This window comes from Stenella coeruleoalba, assembly GCF_951394435.1.
Source record: "Stenella coeruleoalba genome assembly, chromosome: 3".
In the NCBI taxonomy this organism is placed as follows: domain Eukaryota; kingdom Metazoa; phylum Chordata; class Mammalia; order Artiodactyla; family Delphinidae; genus Stenella; species Stenella coeruleoalba.
This window is the reverse complement of record NC_137148.1, coordinates 163420087-163442071: the sequence shown is the minus strand read 5'-3', so window position 1 is coordinate 163442071 and position 21985 is coordinate 163420087. Positions and strand designations below refer to the sequence as shown.

Sequence of the window (21985 nt, the reverse complement as noted above, 5' to 3'; positions counted from 1 at the left end):
TCTGACCCCATCAGGCCATTAACCACTGTCCTGCCTGAGATGTGAGCTCAGAGTCGTGCCAGGCATCCTTGCTTGTGCCCACTGTGGACAGCCTGCCTGCGGTCCTCCCAGAGTGGTCCTCAGGACCCCTTCAGGGGCTCTGCCAGGCTGCTGTAACATCAAGATGACATTTGCCTTTTTCACCAAGTCAGGAGAGCTGCACCAAACTGTGCCAAGACTCACGGTGTCATCACGCTGTAGGCAACACCCTGCATGAAGTACAAGCTATTGATTTTATTAAAACTCAAGCATTTGAGAACATGTCTTTTTAATATTCTGTGACAAGATAAAGCACTCCTGTTGCATACAGAAGCAGAACAGATATGCAGGAAAAAAATCACACGTTTGAGCGTTCATGATGCTTGAAGGAAGGTCGGACAGACATGCTGTGGTTATTCAGACTTGGGTGTCTGGCACACACTTTCCCCAAAATGGTCAAAGCAAAGCCTGTTCACTTCAAGGAAAACAACCGATAATATGTCACTAATGATAATGTCTGAGCTTCCAACAAGCAAAATGTAGAATTTTGGAAAATTTGTGAGCCCAAGAGCTTCCCAACAGATCGGATAATTAACTAATCTGATTCCGCGATACTGTAAAATGAAATATATCAGTATTTGAAAGATCTCTGTAACTCAGTAAACTAATATTTTCTAATGTTCGATGGTATTACAAACTCAAACATGAGTAAAAGATCATTCAGGGAGAGAAAAAACAAATCTAGGCAGAAGAACCCAAAATAATTTGTGTAGACGCTCCACTCTCAAGGTGGAGCATGACTCCGCATCCCTTTCCTTAGGTGTGAGCTGACTTCCTTCCAAAGGGCACAGCACGGAAAGGGAGAAGGAAAGTAACTTTACAGTGAAGACACCTGACATACACCCAGGTGATCAAGGTGTGACAAGTCACACTGATGGCACGTGCCCTGGACACACGTGTGATGAGAAGGGCACTTCCCCTCTGAGGTCCTCCTCTCCAAAACCCAGTCCAACCATGAGAAAAACACCAGACAATTCCAACTGAGGGCCATTCTACAGAACACCTAACTCCAAACCGTCAAGGTTGTCAAAACCAAGAAAGTCTGAGAAACTGTCTCAGCCCAGAGAAGCCTAGAGACATAATGACAAAATGTCATGTGGGATCCTGGAACAGAAAAGGTATGTAAAAAAACAGGAAATCTGAATAGACAATATAGACTTTGGTTAATAGTAATTACTCGTGACAAATGTTCCACAGTAATCTGTTAACAATGAGGGAGACTGGGAAAGGGTGTGCAGGAACGATCTTCGCAAACTTTCTGTAAATCTAAAACAATCCTAAAATTTTTTTTTAAATTCTTCTGTTCAGGGACTTCCCTGGTGGCGCAGTGGTTAAGAGTCTGCCTGCCAATGCAAGGGACACGGGGTCGAGCCCTGGTCCGGGAAGATCCCACAGCCACGGAGTAACTAAGCCCGCCACAACCACTGGGCCTGAGCTCTAGAGCCCGCCAGCCAACTACTGAGCCCGTGTGCCACAACTACTGAAACCCGCACACCTAGAGCCCGTGCTCCACAACGAGAAGCCACCGCAGTGAGAAGCCCGCGCACCTCAACAAAGAGTAGCCCCTGCTCGCCGCAACTAGAGAAAGCCCGCGTGCAGCAATGAAGACCCAATGCAGCCAAAGATAAATTAATTAATTAAAATAAATAAATAAAGTTAAAATGATACTTAAAAAAAATTGTTCTGTTCAAGGTGCAAGAGAGACTGACAGATTTTAATGTAACTGAGTACAAAAACTTCACTGATAATCGAGGTTTCAGAGTCTATAGTGCAACTAACCGTTAGGAATGGCCACTCTGTGTTTTGGTGTCGTATTAAAGGAAGAAACACACAATTATCCAAGACTAACCAAATACTCCTCCCTGCTCAAACTGCTTCTCTGTGTCAGGCTGGATTTTCTTCACATGCTTCATCCCTAAAAACTTATCACAAGAGACTGGATGAAGAAGCAGATATGAGAATCCAGCTGTCTACTTATTAAAGAGATCTGCAAAACAGTTATTTTTTTTATAAGCAATGTTCTTTATGCTAACATGTAGTGGGTTTATTATCGTCATCTTTAAATAAATAAGTTATTTTCAGATTTTCTAACACAGTAAATGTCAACATATTTTCCACACGACCAAAGGTTCTCTGGGGTCCAGAGATGGAAAAGGGGCTACACCAGTGCTTTCGGCAAAGGGTTTCCTGTCCCCATCACAGATGCCAGTCTGAGCAGAGGTTCCCAAGTGCAGTCCTCCTGACATACCACAATCCACGTGGTTTTTTCATGCTGCCAAAGTTGTGTTTTGAAAAGCAAGACGTACTAAAAATTTAATAGGACTCACCACACATACACGCTGTAATTTCCCTATAAAACCTATTCAATTATAAGACAACAAAATTTGGTAACCCTGTTCCTGTGGCCTTAAAAAGCGGCAACTGTACAGGCCCCACAGTTACCCAGTTCACAGAGAACTTGCCACTGCCCAGGGCAGCTTGGACACCCTGCATATGCAGATGGGCAGGCCAAGCACAGACTTCCCGTAGAGGCAGGTCAGGCACCCCAGGCACCCAACGCCAGGAAACTATCCTGCATCTCACGCCCCACTCCCCCCTTATGCCGCACTGCAGGCAAAGGCATCTCCTCCCTCATCCAGCATGTCTACCTCTGTTCTCACATGCAGGCATCCAGCAAACTTCCAAGCTCCACCCACATCCAGAGCATCAACTCTCCCTGCTCCAGAGGGTGGTCCATGGGCTGCATTTCCCAGCCTGACATCCGGCTCTGCTCCCACCGCCATGGGTCTTCTCAGGCCCTGACTCCAGGCAAACACAATGGCTCCAGGGAGCTAGCTGGATGCCCGAGCACCCCTATTTCTGGGCCGTGAGCTTCCCAGGACATGCCACCCGGACTGCTCTTTCCCACAGTGCCCACAGATACCACACGTGCCTGGATTGGTTGTTCTCTTTAAAGCACTGTTGTGTTAAAGCTGCTTTTGAAAGCTATCAAGGGCCTGCTTTAAGGAACTCTGCATGTCACCAGATTTCAGTGCCCCCTAAGACCTGAAGCTTTTCAATGTGATTACATCACAACTATTTTTAAGATTTAAGCTCTAAAAATAAGCACTCTTATGGCTTGGGATCCAAGGAAGGGGACACACAGTAACGTCTGGTATGTCTCCCATCTCTCCACCCATCAGACGCTCCCCACCTCCTTCGCACTCCCCGCCTCCCCCGGGCGGGCCCATCCACAGAGCTGGATCAGCCACAGGGAACTCAGCTCCCCTCTCCCTCATTCTTGGACACCTGTGAGTCCCAAGTCTCCTTTCCATCAGTGCTGTGACAAACCTTACTGGACTATGCCTCACTTCAGAGGAGATGGTGGGCTCCAAGGGTGGGGTGAACTGTCCTGGGCTACACAGGGGTGTGAGTGAAATTGAGCCGTCAGACCCCACATTTTTTTTAACCACCTGCTATCCCCCGCTCCCTTTCAGGCTCACAAATTACAATTCGAGTGCTCATCTTCTTGAGGAAAAAATCCAGAAATCTCTTGCAATCAGGCCAGCTCTCTTTTTCCTCCAGGGCACACTCTGCTAACTGAGAAAATACTCCTCTCCTGGTATAAATCCTGCTTGCCCCACCTGGGGTGACACACGGTATGTGTGGGAAGTGCTGGGTATTCACTCCTGCTTCTACATGTTCTACAAACAGAGCTCCCTTCATCCTTCTTCTCCACCAGGTTAGGTGGCCATGAGGGACAGGATGGGATCCCTCAGGCCAGCACACTCGCCATCCCCACCCCCAGGGTTGGTTATGGTTCCGGTACACCTGCTCTCCTCATGTCAGAGAAACTGACTGTAAGATAAAAAGCAATGTATATAAAAGCAGAGCCTCCATGGCAGAGGGCTGGCCAGAGACCCTCCCTCATGTACCACCATAGGTAGAATGTTTAAACCCACTACAGCAGTGAGGGCATTGCCTGTCAGCATGTGGCAAAGCACCAGCAGGAATACATGCCATAAGAGGATATCAGAAACTGCAACTGCAGAATTATACTGAATAATTTCAAAATAAGGAAATGATCTGCTTAATCTGCCAATCTGCTTAACTCACACATGTGTGAAGAGAAGAGTTCCTGACTGTTAAACAAACAAGTGCTTACAGCTACTATCCTGATGACTGTAGACGGTGGCTTGCTGGTTCCTGTCAGGGCAGCCACACAGTAATATCCCCAGAAGGCTGGCACTATCCAGTGAGAAACCATCCCCTCCAAGGCCAGAGGAGGGCGCCGTAAAGGCAACGGGGAAGTGGCAAAACTGTGGAGCTCCTTACCTGTCACCAGGCTGGCTCACAATATGCCCCATGTGAACTAGGTCACTCTAAGAGTTAGAAACAGGGCACCCAGAGTCTGTCACTCTGCCATCCAAAAATAATCTAATGATTTTCAGAAGTACAGGTGAACCCCTCAAAGTACAATTATTACAAACCTGGGATAAGATAACGGCCCAGAATAAAGACAGGTGGACAGAGGAGAACCGGGATGAGGAGCCCCAAGGGAAGGGGAGAGGCAGCGAATGAGGAGATGGAAAGAAGTCACAGAGGTTTGGAGAGGTGGCAGCTGAGGCAGGGGAATCCAGAACGAGGAACCGATTTCTGAAGGAACGTACCTCTCAGTTCAGCTCTTACGTGCTGAAATGCAAGCAGGCTATGGATTTCTAGTTGGAACTGATGGAGCTGCTCCCCAAGGCTGCTTGGCCCCTCCTGGAAGCCGCCCAGCCGCAGACAGGGAACTAGCAAGTGAAAGGCCAGCCCACAACAGGTGCTGGGGAGGGGCTGGGCTCCCCAAGAGCCTCCCACAGAGTGCCAAAGCCCCCCCCCCACACACACTGAGGGAAATAATCGTCACACAGAAGGAACAGGCTCCTGGCTGCGTGACTTCCGAAGCTCTCACACTGTGGCGGGGGGGGGGGGGGGGCTGTCAATCGCTGGCGACTGTAGGAGGAGCCAGGGTGAGGGCCACAATCACACTCACTCAGGCTGTGAGAGAACCAGAGCCCTTTCCAGAGCCATCACGCCCACAGCTGTGTAACATTCCCCTGAATCACTCAAGGACGCACATTCCAGCAGACAGCTGGCCGGTGGGTCAGGCACAGCTGCAGTGGAGCATGGTGGGGAGAACAGGGTAGGAGGGGGGCTCGCGTCTGCCGTGGAGGACCCCCACCCACACCCACGCGGGAAGCTGGCGCAGCAACCATCGCTGGCCTCACCCTCTGTCATGGAAGGGAGAGGGCTGATGGTCACACAAGCAGGCCAGGACCTGGACTCAGACCTCTCTGAAGACTCCATGGCTAAAACTGTAAAGCCTGACAACACCAAGTGAGGATTAAGTTAGCTGGACCTCCACGCCTGTGAGAGTAAAACCACCCAGACATTTTTGGGGAAAGGCATGGCAGTTTCTTTAAAACAGCTCAATACCCACCTACCCTGTGACCCCAGCAATTTGACCCCTAGGTATTTAGCAAGAGAAATGATGATCGATGTCCACGCGAAAGACTTCTACGGGAATGATCACAGCACCCCAAACTGGAGACTGCCCAGTATCGGTGGACAGGCGAGTGGACGACTATGCATATCCACGCGGGAGTCCCTCAGCAAAATGCTGATACACACAACAGAGATGAATCCTAATCACGTGGAGTGAGAGAAGCCAGACCCCACCAAGCACATACTCTATGATTCCATTTCTAGGAAGTTTGAGAAGAGGCAAGATTGGTGGAGAGTGGGAGAATACACCCAGTCAGGGAGGGCAGGAAATGTATGGATGGCTCCAGGGCACTTTCTGGGGTGATAAGGTTCTGTACACAGGTGGATACATGTGTGAAAACCGCAGCAGGAGAGGCATACACAGCAGGCACCAGCAGTACTTCCTGGCAGGGCAATGCAACCCCGGGTTTACTGTATCCTTCTTCTCCCAAAGGCCGCTTGTAAAGCATGTCCACCCAAACAAGGACTCTATAACTTACGGAGTCATCTTGGAAACGTTAAGTGATGCACATACCTTTTCCTGTGGACTCCATTTCTACACAGAACAGAACAAAACAAGGCCATCCACACAATCCAACATTACAGATGACAGGCGGAAGCACTATCATGTTACTTTCAGGTTCATTTTCACTTTGGAAGAGGACTCGGGCATTAACATGGGTGTGGATGACATGCCCCACACACCACACTCACCACTGTGGGTGGCCAAGCCCTGTCTTAAGAGCAAATGATCTACCATTGAGAATCCTAACTTCTATACAGAGTGTCGCCCTCCACTACCAAACTCCAAAAAGAAAGATGGGGCAGTGATTCTGTCATCAAGGATACCGGCTTCAACAAAGGTGCCCTGCTTTTGCAGCCTTGGTAAACAGAGAGTGTACTTCTGGTGCATTTTACAGTCTGTTAAACCTTGCAAGAAGGCAGAAATCCAGAAAAACTAAAGCCAAGAACAGCTCTAATGGCTCAGGTGCTACTGCCAGCTCCCAATAGGCCACAGGTCACTCGGTAGGGATAAGAACACACATCAGAGTCCTTCCCACCCACACCATGGGGCAGACCATTGGTCCAAGTAAAGCCCTGTGCCACAGCAAAAGAGACACACGATGCAAAGCAGGGAAGGAAGAGGTGTCAGACAGCTGCCTGAAGACCACGCACACCAATGGAAGCCAGGCAGACACAGTCACCATGACACCTGCCCCACACATCCATACAAGACCCACATGGCTGGCTGTCGAGCAGCAGAAATGGGGCTCCAAGTCTGCCCCTGCCCTGCCTGTGAGACCCTGGGAGCCCAGCCTTGTTTCCTCCCAGGTAAAATGAGGAAATAGAGATGGACTGCTTAGGCATCCAGTGACTTCCATCCCTAGGCGAGCCACACCCCTAAAGTCGAGGCTCCCCAACACCTCTGCATATTCTTTCAAGATCCAGTACCCTGAAAAACAGCTAAGTCAGATCCTGTCCCATCATTTCTGCCCCCAGGGACGAGCATGGTACCTGCCACAGACAATCCGGGGAGAGTTGGCGCCTCAGAAAAAGGCACACAAAAAAACATTTTCAGTGAAGTATGGGGGTGGCTAATCATGAAGTTCCCACCCCACACAGGCCCAGGGCAACCAAGGGACCCAGCCCTAACCTTTCAGGTGCAGAACCTCTGGAGAACAGGCTCATGTTTTACTCAGTTAAATGTTCCTCTACCCAAGAGGGGAAAAACAAAGCTCTTTTCACCTGTGTGTGGCCTAGACTATTTTTGAAGATCAACAATTTGTGACAGAAAGAGAGTCTCCTCTATAGGAAAGTGCAGGAGTGGAATCTATTTATCTCAGAAACAAAACAGAGAACCCAAAACAGCTTCCTCTGCCTGTCCCAGCTCCAGACCTCATCCAGCAGTCCAGACTTGGGGTAGAGGGAGGGCAGCACATGCTCATGAGCTTTGGGTTGGCCTCACAAGACCAACAGGATCAACCTCCAGCTCTGCGGGGTTTTGTTTTTCCCTGAGCACACTGACGGATGCCAGAACGGAAACCAAACTATTTTAACCTCATTTATATTTTTTAACATCCATATTGAGGTATAATTTACATACCACAAAATTCATCCATTTTAAGAGTATAATTCAGTGATTTTTTAGTAAATTTAGAGTTGTGCAACCATCCCTACAATCCAATTTTAGAACACTTCCATCACCCCAAAACGTTCCCTTGTGCCTGTGAACAGTTAATCACTGCCCTCACCCACCCCCAACCCCTGCCTCAGACCACCATCTGAATGCTGTCTGTCTCTGTAAGTTTGCTTTTTTGGACACTCCCTGTAGATGAAATTATACAATACATAGTCTCTGGGTCTGGTGTCTCCCCCTCGGCATGGTGAGTCTGAGCTTCATCCATGTTGCAGCACAAATTGGTAACTCGCTTCTTTAAAATTGCTGATTAGTAATCCACTGCATGGATATAGCACATTTTGTTTATCCGTGGCCTTCTGGATTGTTTCCACCTTTCTGCCTGTTGTGAATCATGCTGCTACGGACACCCATGTACCTGTCTTTGTGTGGACACGCTTTCATTTCTCTCAGGTACCTTCCTTGGACAGACTCTTGGGTCATGTGGTAAGTTCATGTCTAACTTTCTAAGAAACTGACAAACCGTTTATGCCATTTTACATTGCCACCAGCAATGTATCAGGGTTCCAGTCTCTCCACGTCCTCGCCAACACTTGTTATCATCCTTTCTTATTTTTTTTTAAAGAGCTTTTATTTATTTATTTGGCCACGCTGTACAGCATGCGGGATCTTGGTTCCCTGACCAGGGATCAAACCCATGCCCTCTGCAGTGGAAGCGTGGAGTCTAAACCACTGGACCACCAGGGAAGTCCTTTGTCTGTCTTTTTTTATTACAGCTACCCCTGAGACTTGTTTTATGGCCTAGCATATGGTCCACTCTGGAAAATGTTTCATGTGCACATGAGATGTATTCTATAGATGCCCTTTAGCCAAACAGATCAACAGTGCTCTTCGAGTCTTCTAGAATCTTGCCGATTTTCTGTTTAGTTGCTCTACCAATTGTTAAGAGAGGAGTACTGAAATCTCTTTTTTCTTTTTTTTTTTTTGCGGTACGCGGGCCTCTCACTGTTGTGGCCTCTCCCATTGTGGAGCACAGGCTCCGGACGTGCAGGCTAAGCGGCCATGGCTCACAGGCCCAGCCGCTCCGCGGCATGTGGGATCTTCCCGGACCGGGACACAAACCCGTGACCCCTGCGTCGGCAGGCGGACTCTCAACCACTGCGCCACCAGGGAAGCCCCTGAAATCTCTATAATTTATGAACTGTCTATTTCTCTTAGCAATCCTATCAGTTTATGCCTCAGATATTTTGGGATTCTGTTGTTAGGTACATATACATTTGTTACTGGTATATCTTCCCATGTACTGTTAAAAAATGTCCCTCTTTGGCTCTAGGAATATTTTTTTGTCTTAAAGTCAATTTTATCTGATATTAATACAGTCATTCTAGTTTTCTTATGGTTACTTATGGTATATCTTTCCTCATCCTTTTACCTAAGGATCTAATGGTTGTCTCTTATAGACAATATATAATTAGGGGGGCTTCCCTGGTGGCGCAATGGTTGAGAGTCCACCTACCAATGCAGGAGACACGGGTTCGTGTCCCGGTCCGGGAAGATCCCACATGCCGCGGAGTGGCTACGCCCGTGAGTCATGGCCGCTGAGCCTGCGCGTCCGGAGCCTGTGCTCCGCAACGGGAGAGACCACAACAGTGAGAGGTCTGCGTACCGCAAAAAAGGAAAAAAAAAAAAAAAAAAATATATATATATATATACACACATATATATATACACACACACACACACATATATATATATATATATATATATAAAATTAGGCTGGATCTTGCCTTTTTAATCTGCTCTGACAATCTCTGCCTTTTGATTGGGGTGTTTAGACTACTCACATTAAATGCAATTATTGATCTGGTTGGATTTACATTTATCCTTTAGCTGTTTGTTTTCTACATGTCTTCCTTCTTTTTTGTTCTTCTGTTCCTCATTGACTGCTTTCTTTTGTGTTAAATATTTAATGTACCACAATTCTTCTGTTGATTTTTTTAAACTATATTTTAAAGTTATTTTCTTAATAGTTGCTCTAGGGATTACAATATGCATTTTATTAACAATACAGTCTGCTTCAGATTAACACTAACCTGATCCCGGTAAAATATAGAAACTTTACTCCAATACAGCTCCATTTCATTCCTGTTTTGTACTGTTGTTGACCCGTATATCACGTGTCTATATATGTTATAAATACAACAGATTGTTGTATGCCTTTGGTCAACTGCCAAAGAGCTATGGTTGTTTTTGTCAATTCTATCCAGTGTTATGGCTAATGCTTCATATGATGTTATGTCTTTTAACTAAGAAGAAATGAGAAAAAAATGTCTTTTCTATTAGCCCACATATTTACCATTTCCAGTGCTCTTTATTTCTTCCTGTGAATGTACGTTACCAACATGTCACTTCCTTTCAGCCTGAAGAACCAGCAGGTCTGCCAGCAACAAATCCTCTCAGTCTTTGTTTATCTGAAAATCTCTTTTTGCTTTCGTTTCTGAAGGAGAGTTCTGATGCACTGAGAATTCTGGGTTGACAATTTTCTTCTTTGAGTACTTTGAATGCCATTCAGTTCCCTTTTGGTTTCCATTTGAATGTCTCAGGTGAGAAGTCAGCTGTTAATTATATTAATGCTTCCCCTGTATGTGATGAGTTGTTTTTCTCTTGCTACTTTCAAGATTTTCCCTTTTTCTCTGGCTTGTAACAGTTTGACTCTGATGTGTCTAGGTATAGATCTCTTTGTATTTATGCTACTTGAGGTTTGTTAAGCTTCTTGGATAAGCTTCTGCTCAAATACATGTTTGGCCATTCTTTCTTCAAATTGTTTTTCTGTCTTGCCCCCAAACATGTCTGCAACCTTGGGCTAACACAGCCACTGTCCCTCCCCACTTACCCATCTCCAAAACTGTCACTTTAACCAACAAGGCCATGGGCAGGGCTGCTGCCCACCACTCTAAATTGAGTGAGCCCCTTCTCACCCCTGCAGAGAAGCTGTTGGTCCTTACAGCCTGCACTGGCTAGGCAGAACTTCCCTACCAAGAGAGCTGGGGAGAGGGCATGAGAGGAGCCCCAGGTCAAGTGCCACATATTCTCACCATTTTTACCCAGAGTTCAGCAGTTTCTTAAGCACAAACACTTCGCAGATTGTTGTGTGCTTCTGGTCAATTTCCAGAGTGTTGAAATGGCTGATTTTGGGGGGTCAATTCTGTGCTGCTTCATAGTTGTTTTTTTGGGGAAAGGATTTGACAATTTCTCCTCATTCAATCACTGCTGGAAGCTGCCCTCCAGCCCTGATTTATTTTGAAAATAAAACACACACACATTGGGAGACTAAGTCAGAAAAAAATGCCGAAGAGAGATGAAGAGGGGAACTGCAGAGAAGGAGAGAACTGATCCTACCATTTTATCGATATCCTCATGCTCTAAATCTCCCCAATGTCATTTAAAAAAAAAAAGAAAAGAAAAGTTGTATCTTGGTGATTTTAATTCACCAGCACTTCCTTAAAGAAAAAGGAAATTCTCTCTGCTAGAAGCCACCAGAAACCCCTCTCTAGCCTTCAATATGCCTAAACTGGGTCATAAGAATAGCACAGCATGAAAGAAAGAAGCAGTTTTTAAAAAGAGCCAAACAAATTCTAGAAAAATACTATACAGCAATGAAAAGAGTAACTATTCCTACATTCAACAACATAAGTAAATTTCACAAACATTATGTTGAATGAAAGCAAGCAAAGGGTACAGACTACATAATTCCAATTACTTAAAGTTCAAAAACAGGAAAAACTAACCTGTGCTGTTTGAAGTCAAGAAAGTGGTTACTCGGAGGGTAGTGACAAGTGGGCATGAGGGCGCTAGTAACGTTCTATTTCTTGATTTGAGCTACAAGGATGTGCTCAGTTTGTGAAATGTACCAAGTGGCACATGCGTACTTTTCATTATGTATGCTATAACTCAATTAAATAAAATTCTCTATATGGAGGTTCCCAAGGGATGAGCCAGACACTCTCAATGAGGATCCAAAGACTGCCTGCTTCTAACACAGAAACCATGGCCACTCACTCCAAAAAAGATTACAGTTTTAGAATGGCTCTGGGCTGGACTTGATCCTATTATTCTGTCAAAATTCACAACTATACTTCAACAAACTAGACAGAACACTCTATGTGAGCACTCAAGGAGACACTAGCTCTATATGTGATGTCGTATTTTAAGTGAAGCTTTAAGACTGAAGGGTAGTTGTTACCAGCACTTATTTCCCTCACCACATGCCATGCACCAGGGTCAATTCTGGGCACGCATCTGTCACCCAGAGATGCAGAGCACAGATTATCATCCATTTTACAAATGAAGTAGCACGGGCCAGTATCATCTGCCCAAGGTCAGTCAGAGAGTGTGATCTGAGCCCCACTCTGCCAAAGCCGGGCTCCTTCCACAATCTCACACTGCTTCAAGAATGCCCTGGGGTCTCCCTAGTCCCACAGGAGGACCCCTGCTCTGTGTGCCTGGGTTAGTCTCTGTCTCTTGCTCTCTTACATTCTTTTATGCTCCTTCAACACTTAACCTCTCCCTCACAATTCACTGGCCTGCCCTACAGGGGAGCATGGTGATTACAGGAAAAAATGTAGACCAGGAGCCCAGGAACACAAGAGGGACCCAGTAAATCTCTGCAAGTGTGGGCTCCTCCTTCTCTTCACCCACCTGTGACATTCTGAAAGGAAAGGGAAGGGAAAGCAGACCCAAACTTAAAATTTTATTTCTAGAACTTTAAAAGAGGCCTCTGGTTTTAGAACAGGGACTGCAGAAAGCAGAGCCAGATAAAAAAGGCCTTTCTGGGTAGCAAGAACACAAAGCACACCACCCCAGACTAATACGCTTCCCCAGTAGGAGGGGGTTAGATTTTCCCATTTATCTCAAGGCGTAAGAATTTTTAAAGCTGAGAAATACTGAGTCAGACAATCTCTGAAGTCCTTAGGACGCCAACAATGTGGGGCCCAAATGAATTTAATGCAAAGACTGCAGGTTGGGGTCCCTCTGCGGGGTCAGTCAACACAAGGAGGCAAAGAGCACCAGGTTCTCCAGATCTGCACTTACTGCCCCTCATCCCACCCCGGGCAAACAGACATGGAAGGGAGTCTGCAGAGGAGGCACTGAGGGAGACAAGGGATGAACCACAGAGGGGCCACACACAGAGGGGCCGCGGGGCTTCTCAGGAGGCCATGGCCACCGGCTGCTGGCTCATGGGACATCAGGGTGTGAAGGGAGGGGTAAAGCAGGAGCTGGAGCTAGGCCTGCAATTCTCTTTACAGGGAGAAAAGAGGGTTTCTTAGTGAAGACATGGGGTGGTACACTGAGTCTTATTTCTTTCAAGCTTTTTCCTTAAAAGCTGAGGATTGGGAAAGTTACTCTTGAAGCAATCAGTATCAATGAAGGAGAAACCGAAAGAGCACATCACAGGAGTCCCGAACACAGGGGCCCCTCCTCCCTGATGCACGGCCTAGGAGGAGTGGTGACGCACGTGAGAGGGCTGTGCTCCCGACTCTGCCCCTGGCCAAGTGACCCAAGCAGGGTGTAGCATCATCCCTGGCCTCCCATGCCCCAGATCTGAAAAGCAGGGAAGCTGGACCAAATGAAAAAGTTTTCCTATAAACCAGAAGCACAGAGCTAGACAGCAGGTACAAGTTTAGTGAAGGCCTGCTGTCAAGCAGGGGAGCCAACAGAGGCTACCACTCCCCCATCCTGTGAGACCCACACCCCATGCTACAGATGTCTGGGCCCCAGGGCCCCAAGAGGGAGGTCCCTTGGCCAGGACGGTGGGGGAGGTGCCAGGGCTGGAGCCCACAGCCATCTCCATGATAAGCCACCGAAAGCTGCTTCCTGTAGGCCTGACGGCGGCTTCACCCCCACAGGCCTCCTCACGTCCAGGCCTGTCCCTGGTTCCTGGACCCTCCTGCTCACCTGTGTGTGGTTCGCATGTCCACGGGCCCATCGCCCACCTGCCCTTCGCCTCTGCCCATGGCCATCGCCTCTGCGCCTCTCAGCAACCCTTGGGCTGGGCCTGCTCCCGGCTCAGGCGTCACTCTCATGTCTCCGTCAGCGTTTAACTCTGAAGCCAACACTCCTCTCTCCATTTTTATTTTCTTGCTCTCCACATCGTCCTCTGCTGGGTCCCGGTCAAGCGCTCGTTTCTGACTCCGTGTTCGGCATGCTTCTTCAGTCATTCTGAACTTTAGGGGATGGAGAAAACATGACATTTAAACTTGGCACAACGAAGTGGCTGTCTTCTCAGACTTTTCACAATGTCAGCATGGAGTGTTTTCCTCACCATGTGACAATGGCAGAAGTAGGTACAACAAATGAAGGGCCCACAAAGCGTGCCCAGGACATTTCTTCACTGCCTTGGGGAAGGCGAGGGCAGGAGCAACAGAGCATCTGGGAAGCCAAGCTATGCATCGCCCCATCCAGGGCCAGAAACCTGCAGGGGCCTGGGCAGGAACAACGGAAGGTGGCTGCTTATCAGAAAGAAGGGGGAAATCTCTGCACTCCAGACTCAAGAGCAAATAGAGGAAACTGTTCTAGATCTGAATTCCCTGCCTATGGGATCCTGAGCACCTACATGGGATTGGAGGTATCTGGAATCCAAGAAGGAGGGACCATGCTGTCTCAGGAGCAGGGTCACAGCCCAACTCCAGCCCTGCACTGCACTGATGAGGGTTGACCCTTCTACTCCTGCTTCAGTGAGGGGCAGCCTTCTCACTCCCTGCTCACCTCAGGAGGGTGAGGAGTGGGGGGTCACATTTAACCCTTTGACTGCCGATGAGGCGAACTTTGAGTGGGGTGAGGCCTGGCCCATCACCATGCCGGCACCCTGTACCTGCAGCATACACATATCTTGATTGAAAGAAGAAAGAAAAGAAGAAAAAAAACAGCTGAGTCAGTTTTTGATCCCATGACATCACTGGGCTCCACATGACCCTTCCCAGGATTCAGTCTGAGAGACAAAGCACTTTCCAGAAAACCAGTCTGAACCGGTTCCAGACAACAAGCTGAAGTGTTGTTAACCCTCACAGAGACAGGAGGGAAGACGGCAGTGATGTCTGTTTACAGGGAGACTGCTGGCATTCCACAACCTCTGGGACACGAGTACTCGCTCTTAAAGGGGCCGCTCAGAGCCCAGCCTTGATGTCCCAGCGGGGCAGGACATGGGAAACCAGACTTCAACAGTCAGGGTCTAAAAAGCCATTCAAGAGTTCATCACAGGACAGAAAAAGAATTTAGCTGCCAGGCTCCTGAAGTACCAGTTCTCCACAGGACAGTCAATGCCCACATCTACCAACGTGGGGGCCCGGGGAGGAGCACACTGTATGAGCCCCTCAAAGAATCCCAATTCACACCTGCAGTGCGCCTACGATGAAGACCTCCTGGCTCTGTGTCCAAGCAGGCAGGACACCCAGCACCTCAGTTTCCTCACCAGCAAACACCCTGGGAGGCCTGTCCTGGGTATGGCCAAGCAGAACCAGTCCCAAAGCAGCCCACCTTCTGGAGACTTGGTGTGGGTGGGGAGAGCACAGGGCATTGAAGGGGCCCCATCACTGTATTTGGGACACACTCCTGAGCTGACTCATTTGCAAGCTCCTTAAAGGAGCTGATTTCACAAATGAGCAACACTGCAGGGCCCTGCCTTGGACTCAAACTGAAAGGAAGGAAAGTGACAGCTGCTTCGGGCTCCTGGCACAGGAGGCCGAGCGTCCGTCTGACACGTGTTAGGCCAGCGTGCCCCGGCCTGGACCCTCAGACATCTGCTCCCACGGGCAGTCCAAAAGGGTTGAATCAAGCAGGTTTCCCCGTGGCCATGTCACCCCCGCCCCTGGGGTGCTCCCCATTCCAGGCAGGGCTTGAGAAGTCTGAAGCTCAAGGGCACAGCCTATCAACTTGGCCTCCATCTGCCTCCAACCCCTCCTGGCATCCCAGCCTGCACCTGCTGCTCACCCCGTGCCACCTCAGCCCTCAGCCACACTCCGTCCCTCTGCTCTCACCCAGATCTCCCCATCCCCTCCTTCATCTGTAGAGGTCATCTCCTCACCACCCCAGAGGGAAGCAAGGGATGCTCCCATGTCCCTCTCAGCCTAAAGTTCTAGTTTCTGTCCTTCTCCAACATGCTTTCACCACAAATGCTGTCAGCCTGCTCACTGAGTCTGTCTGTCCTGTCTCCCCATGAGCTGCAGACAAGTCACTGCCCTGAATTGAATGTCAGTCACCCTCCCCTCCTCTCCCTCACTGTGGGAGGGTTGGGTCACTTTCCTTTGGGGGCACTGCCTAAACAACAGGAGCTGCTCGAACGTATGGGGAATTGCATGAGAGGAATGATTTCAGCGGCCATGTTGGATGGTGGGTACCTGTGCTCCCAGGATCAGAGAGGAGCCTATTGGGGGTAAAAGATGAAGGGAGTCCAGGACCTCAGGCACGGAGGGCCCCCACTGGAGTCAAAGGAAATTCTGTCCCTAAGGGAGAAGCTCCCAGGCTGGCCTGGTGCCCACTGGGGGAGGGGAGGTCCGAAGTGAACAGGGAGAATGCACCCCTCAATCCTGAACTCAGAACCACCCCCAATACTTCCCCACTTCGCCTCTGCTCCAGCCCAGCCTGCAGGGCCCCCACCCCCAGCACAGCCTCCGGCCTTGTAAACCCCAGGCTCCAATCCATGAAGCTCATCTGAACCCCAGACCCTGCATGAAGTCCCTCCTTCCTCCCAACTGCCCACATGGACTGGGGTGGGAGGAGAGGCTGATGAGGAGGTCGCTGTGCATCAGGTCACCAGACCAGCAAGGTGGTGCCCCCGTGACCTCACATCATTGTCACTGGTGAAGGACAAGTGGTCACAAGGGGCCAGAGTAGAGCCTCACACCCATGGGGCTGCTCCCACCAGCCCCAGAGACCATGCTAGGCCACAGTTCTGGTCGGGGTCCCTAGCAGAGGACCTGGGAGACCATCTGCTTGTGTTCTGTGTGCAGTGTCAGGGCAGCTCACTCAGAAGCTGAGGGGCTGGAACTCTGCCAACCCCAGGCACGCCCTGTGCCTCTGGCAGGCTGCTGAGTGGGGGAGGGGTGCAGCAGCCTTGCCCCCCTCCCCCACCACATAAAGGGTGAGCACAGCTGGAGGGGGTGGGGCCAGCCATGGGGGATGGAGCCTCAGGCTCTGACCTCCCCCTCCTTGGGTGGAGCCTCCTCCACTGGGAAGGCGGTTGCCTTAGTGCCCACATGGGGCCCGCCACTGGCCAATCCCGGACACGACACCACCAGGCAATTGCTCGTGGGGAGGGCAGGTGTTAGTAAGGAGTGGCCTCTCCCTCCTCTCAGCAGGAAGGACCAGTGCCCCTACCTAGCAAATCAGGGCTGGCAGCCACCGCCCTGCAGGCACAGAGGCAGGGACAGCAAAAAAAAAAAGTTGTCAGGAAGAAACCAGCCTTGAGGAATGAAGTGCGACCTAGGAATGAAGCATGACCCACAATTTCTGCAAAATGCAGTGAGGAGGTGCATTAGAATACTTTCTAAAGAGCAGGTGAAGAGGTTGGATTACTGCAACTGACAAATTAGGATCTGCTTCAAAACTCCTGGTGAGTGAGGGAGAGATAGCAGCCACAATGGCATAAGTTCCACCACAGGCCCGGGGAGAACTGCTGGCCCACAGAGAGCAGCCCCCTCTAATCAAGGCAGGATCCAGTGCCGGCTGCTGTCTGCAGGGACAGATCCCAAAAGCAGCAAGCCCATCGTAAAGATGCGGCCACCAGGGCTGCAAGGCTGCCTGAGACACAGGCTGCTACATGGGGAGCTGGGCTGGAACCCAGGTGGCCTCAGCCCCTCCTCACTCTCTCCAAACATAACCTGGCTGCACAGGCAGGATGCAACCCAAGTCTTCCTCAGGCCAAAGAAGGGCAGGCTCCAGCCATACTAGAGGCTTCACAAGCACACAGCACAGACCAATCCCAGGATGAGTGGGCTACCAAGTCCCAGGCGGAATGCTGACACATGGCTTTGGGTTGGATGTGAATTTCAATTGCTTCTACCAAAAGATGCTTTCTTTTATTAAAATGTCACCTTCCAACTGGTCTGAGGACCTCAGGTGGAAAATCTGTTCTAAGACAACTCCAAAAGGGTGAATTGTGCTGTGGCAGGAACCAGTATTGTTTTTTTGGCTGTGCTTGGGTCTTCGTTGCTGCACACGGGCTTTCTCTAGTTGCAGCGAGCGGGGGCTACTCTTCGTTGTGGTACGCGGGATTCTTATTGTAGTGGCTTCTCTTGTTGCAGAGCACGGGCTCTAGGAGTGCAGGCTTCAGTAGTTGCAGCATGTGGGCTCAGTAGTTGCGGCACATGGGCCGTAGAGTGCATGGGTTTCAGTAGTTGCAGCGTGTGCGCTCAGTAGTTGTGGCGCACAGGCTGTAGGGAATGTGGGCTTCAGTAGTTGTGGCACACGGGCTTAGATGATCCACAGCATGTGGGATCTTCCCAGACGAGGGATTGAAGCCGTGTTCCCTGCATTGGCAGGCGGATTCTTAACTACTTCACCTGGGAAGTCCCAGGAACCAATATTTTTAAACAGAACTCAGAAGACTAACACTGACTCTGCACAGGGGGTGGGGGTGGGGTTGGTTGAGAGGGGGGATTAGATAGGCATAAGTCATACAGCCATAACCCTGAGGTTATCATTAATACTCTGTACTAGGAAATGTTATTTATACCACACTGCTACAAAATAACAGCAGGAACACTACTAGTAATACTCCTGTTTCAGGCATGAGGAAAATGAGGCTTAGGAACATGTGTTCGGGAGAAGTGAGAGAGCTGATGCTCTGAAAAGGAGATGATGTGGGGTGCTTTTTCCAGAGCCCAAAGAAGGGAGTGAGCTCGATGAGGTGGCAAAAGGAGGGTGCTGAGTGTAGACTGACCTCAGGTGGAGCACAGAGGGCAGCGGGTGTGTTGGATGGAGGGGGAGGGGGAGTGGGATCCAATTTGTTCTAAAGGATTTGGGGACAGACTGAGGCAGGGAAGTGGCAGGGGGAACAGTCAGGGGGGTTCTGTATCTCGTGGTTCAGGATGGAAAGGGGATAGAGCAGCAGGGAGACATGACCAATGCTGGGTGTACTTTAGAGGATTTAGACAACACAACATACCAACAGTTGGACGCCAGGTGAGAGAGGGTTGCTTTGTTTTTTTTGTTTGTTTGTTTTTTTGCCAGAGCAACTGGAAAAAGATGGATTTGATTTTCTGATATGGGGAAGGAGCAGATCTGGGGGAAGAATGTTGGGAGTGGGATTGTTTGGCATGCAGAGAGGCTGAGGAGTGTCTGCTGACAGGCGGAGGCCTGCACACACACACACGAGATAGCCACTGTCCTCAGGGCGGTGTGGAAACAAGGGCCTGGGCCTATGCAGCAACCGATGCAGTTGAGTAACGACAGGTTCCAAATGCAGCCTCACTAGCCACTGGCCAAGTTCCACACTCTCCACAGCCCCTGGCTGACAGGCATATGTCTTCCCTTCCAGACCAGAGACCTCACTCTGCTCTCTGCCTGAGCTACTTCCTGATACATATCTTTGAGTGACAGTGGCAGGGATAGAGCAGCTGTGTTCTGGAAGGAAATCACACCCAAAACACCAGCTCTCGAGTTTTAAATAATGTCAAACCTCGTTAAGGCCAAGTAGAAGGGATGAAATTTAACTTGGGAAACAGAAAGTTGATCCCAACAGCCAGCCCCCATCACTAGACACTGCAGAGAACAGAGGATGGACCTCAGGGAGCAACTGGCCAGGGGAGCTTGTCACTCTCTGAGCCTCAGCTTTCCCATCCATACCTCATAGATGCGCTATGTGAAGAGGCACAGAGTGACATTAGTAAAAACTTGAATGAGAAAATCAAGTTGCAGAATGATATGATGCCATTCACAGTTTTAAAATGCTTACAACCTGCAGAAAAAAATACTGAAAGAAAGTTCACTAAAATTGAAACTGAAAGAAATTGGACTAAAATCCACAACACTCATCTCAGAAACTTTCACTGTCTGTATTAAGCATTTCTGGATTAAATTACTTCTCTTAACAGGGACTATTTATCAGTTTCTTTGTATTCAAAGAAAACAAAGATAAAAAGGAGAGTTATAGATAAAATAACACTCCCACCTACAAAGGCTGAGAATTGAAAGAACAAGTGGTATTGGGTGGGGGTGAGGGAAGAAGGCCCTGCACTGGAAGGAGGACCCCCCGGCCAGCTCCTTCAGCAGGCAGAACAAAGAACCCAAAATGAACCGTGACCTTCAGTGGACTGAAAGGGGATGCCGCTGCCACTTTCCCATTTGTTGTTGGCAGCTTAACAGTCCACCTTTATATCACTTGCTACAGCGAATCCTGGGCTCTAAGCAGTAAACCCAAACCCCTTAGCTCATCCCCACAGCCCATCTTCTACCTGGGCCAATAGCTGTCCCAAGTGGACATCAGGCCACAGCATCAGTGTGGGCTCATTCTGAGAGGGCCCACGGCCCACACTGTTCCTCACTAGGGCTGCCCACAGCAACAACGCCCATACAGCTTGACGGCTTCATCTCAACGTTAAACTCTTCCACGGCAGAAGATTTTTCCCATTCATCTCCATTTTCGGTGTGGAGCCAACAGTACGGGTTCAGAATGTGCTACTGAATTAAACCTACATTTCTGTAAATTAGCCTCACAAAGTGTATGATTCCTGGGGTTGCCCTACAAGGCAAAATGTAGCAAGCAAGTCAAGGGCTTTCATTAAAAAGTCCTGGGATTTCCCTGGTGGCACAGTGGTTTAGAACCCGCCTGCCAATGCAGGGGACACAGGTTCGAGCCCTGATCCGGGAAGATCCCACATGCCGTGGAGCAATTAAGCCCGTGCACCACAACTACTGAAGCCTGCGCACCACAACTACAGAAGCCCGTGAGCCTAGAGCCCGTGCTCTGCAACAAGAAGCCACCGCAATGAGAAGCCCACACACGACGAAGAGTATCCCCCACTCACTGCAACTAGAGAAAGCCCACACACAGCAACGAAGACCCAATGCAGCCAAAAACAAAAAAACCCCTGCATTCTGACTTTCTGGGAGGCGAGTGTACTGAGATGGAGCCTCACAGGTTGAGGCCAAGGCGGGAACAGGAATCCAGGGAGATGGTCCAGGCAGAGGAACAGCATGGGCCAAGCCACTGAGCTGTGAGTCTCAGGCAAAGGAAGGGAGGCCACAGTTGAGTCCTGTGCTAAAGGTTTCCTGAAAAAGAGAACTAAGTCTTCCTCACTGATTGAAGCTGGGTTCTGAACCCTTAGTTGTCTGAAAACTGAAGACACTCCAGAATACAGGTGTTTTCTCTCTTGGACATCATCGGAAGGGCCCCTGACCCAGCCACCTGGCTAGGAGCTCCTTGGGCCTTCAAAGACCTGAACTGAGAAGATGAGGAGGACAGACTCTCCCTGCAGCAGTCCTGTGATCCAGGAGGGGACAGGCCACACCCATACATGTGGGGGCAGGGGGACAGGTGCCATATACCCAGAGCCTCTGGGGGTAGAAGACCAGCCTGTCATCCCACAAGGTGGAGAAATCCAAGTCTAGTGGGTCTGGAACCCAGGTCCAACACTCTTCTTTCTACCTGGCATTCTTACAAGCTGCCCACTGTGGAACGTTCCACTATACACTCTAAACCCCTTTTGTTAATCATGTTTAAATTGTTTGTTTTCACCTGGAGAGACAAGCACATGGTAGGGCTTAAATGACACTTGCCAGTGAGGAGCAGGACAGAACAGCTGTCCTCAAATGCCTCCACGGCAGCCTCACCTCAGAAAATTAAGACTTGCCCTGCCAGGGGCTGCGGAAGCACTCATGGGAAGGCCTGGGCAGGGAAGACCCCTGCAACCAAAAGGTACAAGCCCCCTGTCATCAATGTTCCTGGTGTATCCCCAGCTCCAGAAAAGTGCCAGTCACATAGTAGGTGCACTTCAAACATTTAACGAATGAACAAATGTAGGTTTTACAGAGAGGAGCTCAGGGACTGGGGGGTGGGGTGAGGGGTTGGTGAGCACGGGCTCCCTTTCACCACTGGGTTTCTTGGATCTCAACCCAAGTTTAATGCTCCTCTGTTGTTAACAGAAATGTGGGGTCTTCCTTTACAGACAGAACACCTTACACTGACTGAGTATTTACCCCACATGGATCATCTCAGATGCAAGGTGAGTGCTATCATCAGCCTCTGTTTTACAGGTAGGGAAACTGAGG

The 21985-nt window shown here is 49.4% G+C and overlaps 1 protein-coding gene across 10 annotated transcripts in view; it reads right to left on the bottom strand.

Moving 5' to 3' along the window:
- Positions 1-21985, bottom strand: part of GATAD2A (GATA zinc finger domain containing 2A) — a 100798-nt gene that overhangs the window by 25578 nt on the left and 53235 nt on the right. For 8 of the 10 annotated variants that reach the window (XM_079916730.1, XM_079916728.1, XM_079916731.1 and 5 more), the window contains one exon: positions 13676-13944. The exons of 1 other annotated variant lie outside the window; for it this stretch is intronic. In XM_079916730.1, coding sequence (XP_079772856.1) covers positions 13676-13944 — 269 coding nt within the window. The remainder of the gene's footprint in view (positions 1-13675; positions 13945-21985) is intronic. One more of the 10 variants, XM_079916734.1, reaches the window with a different exon arrangement.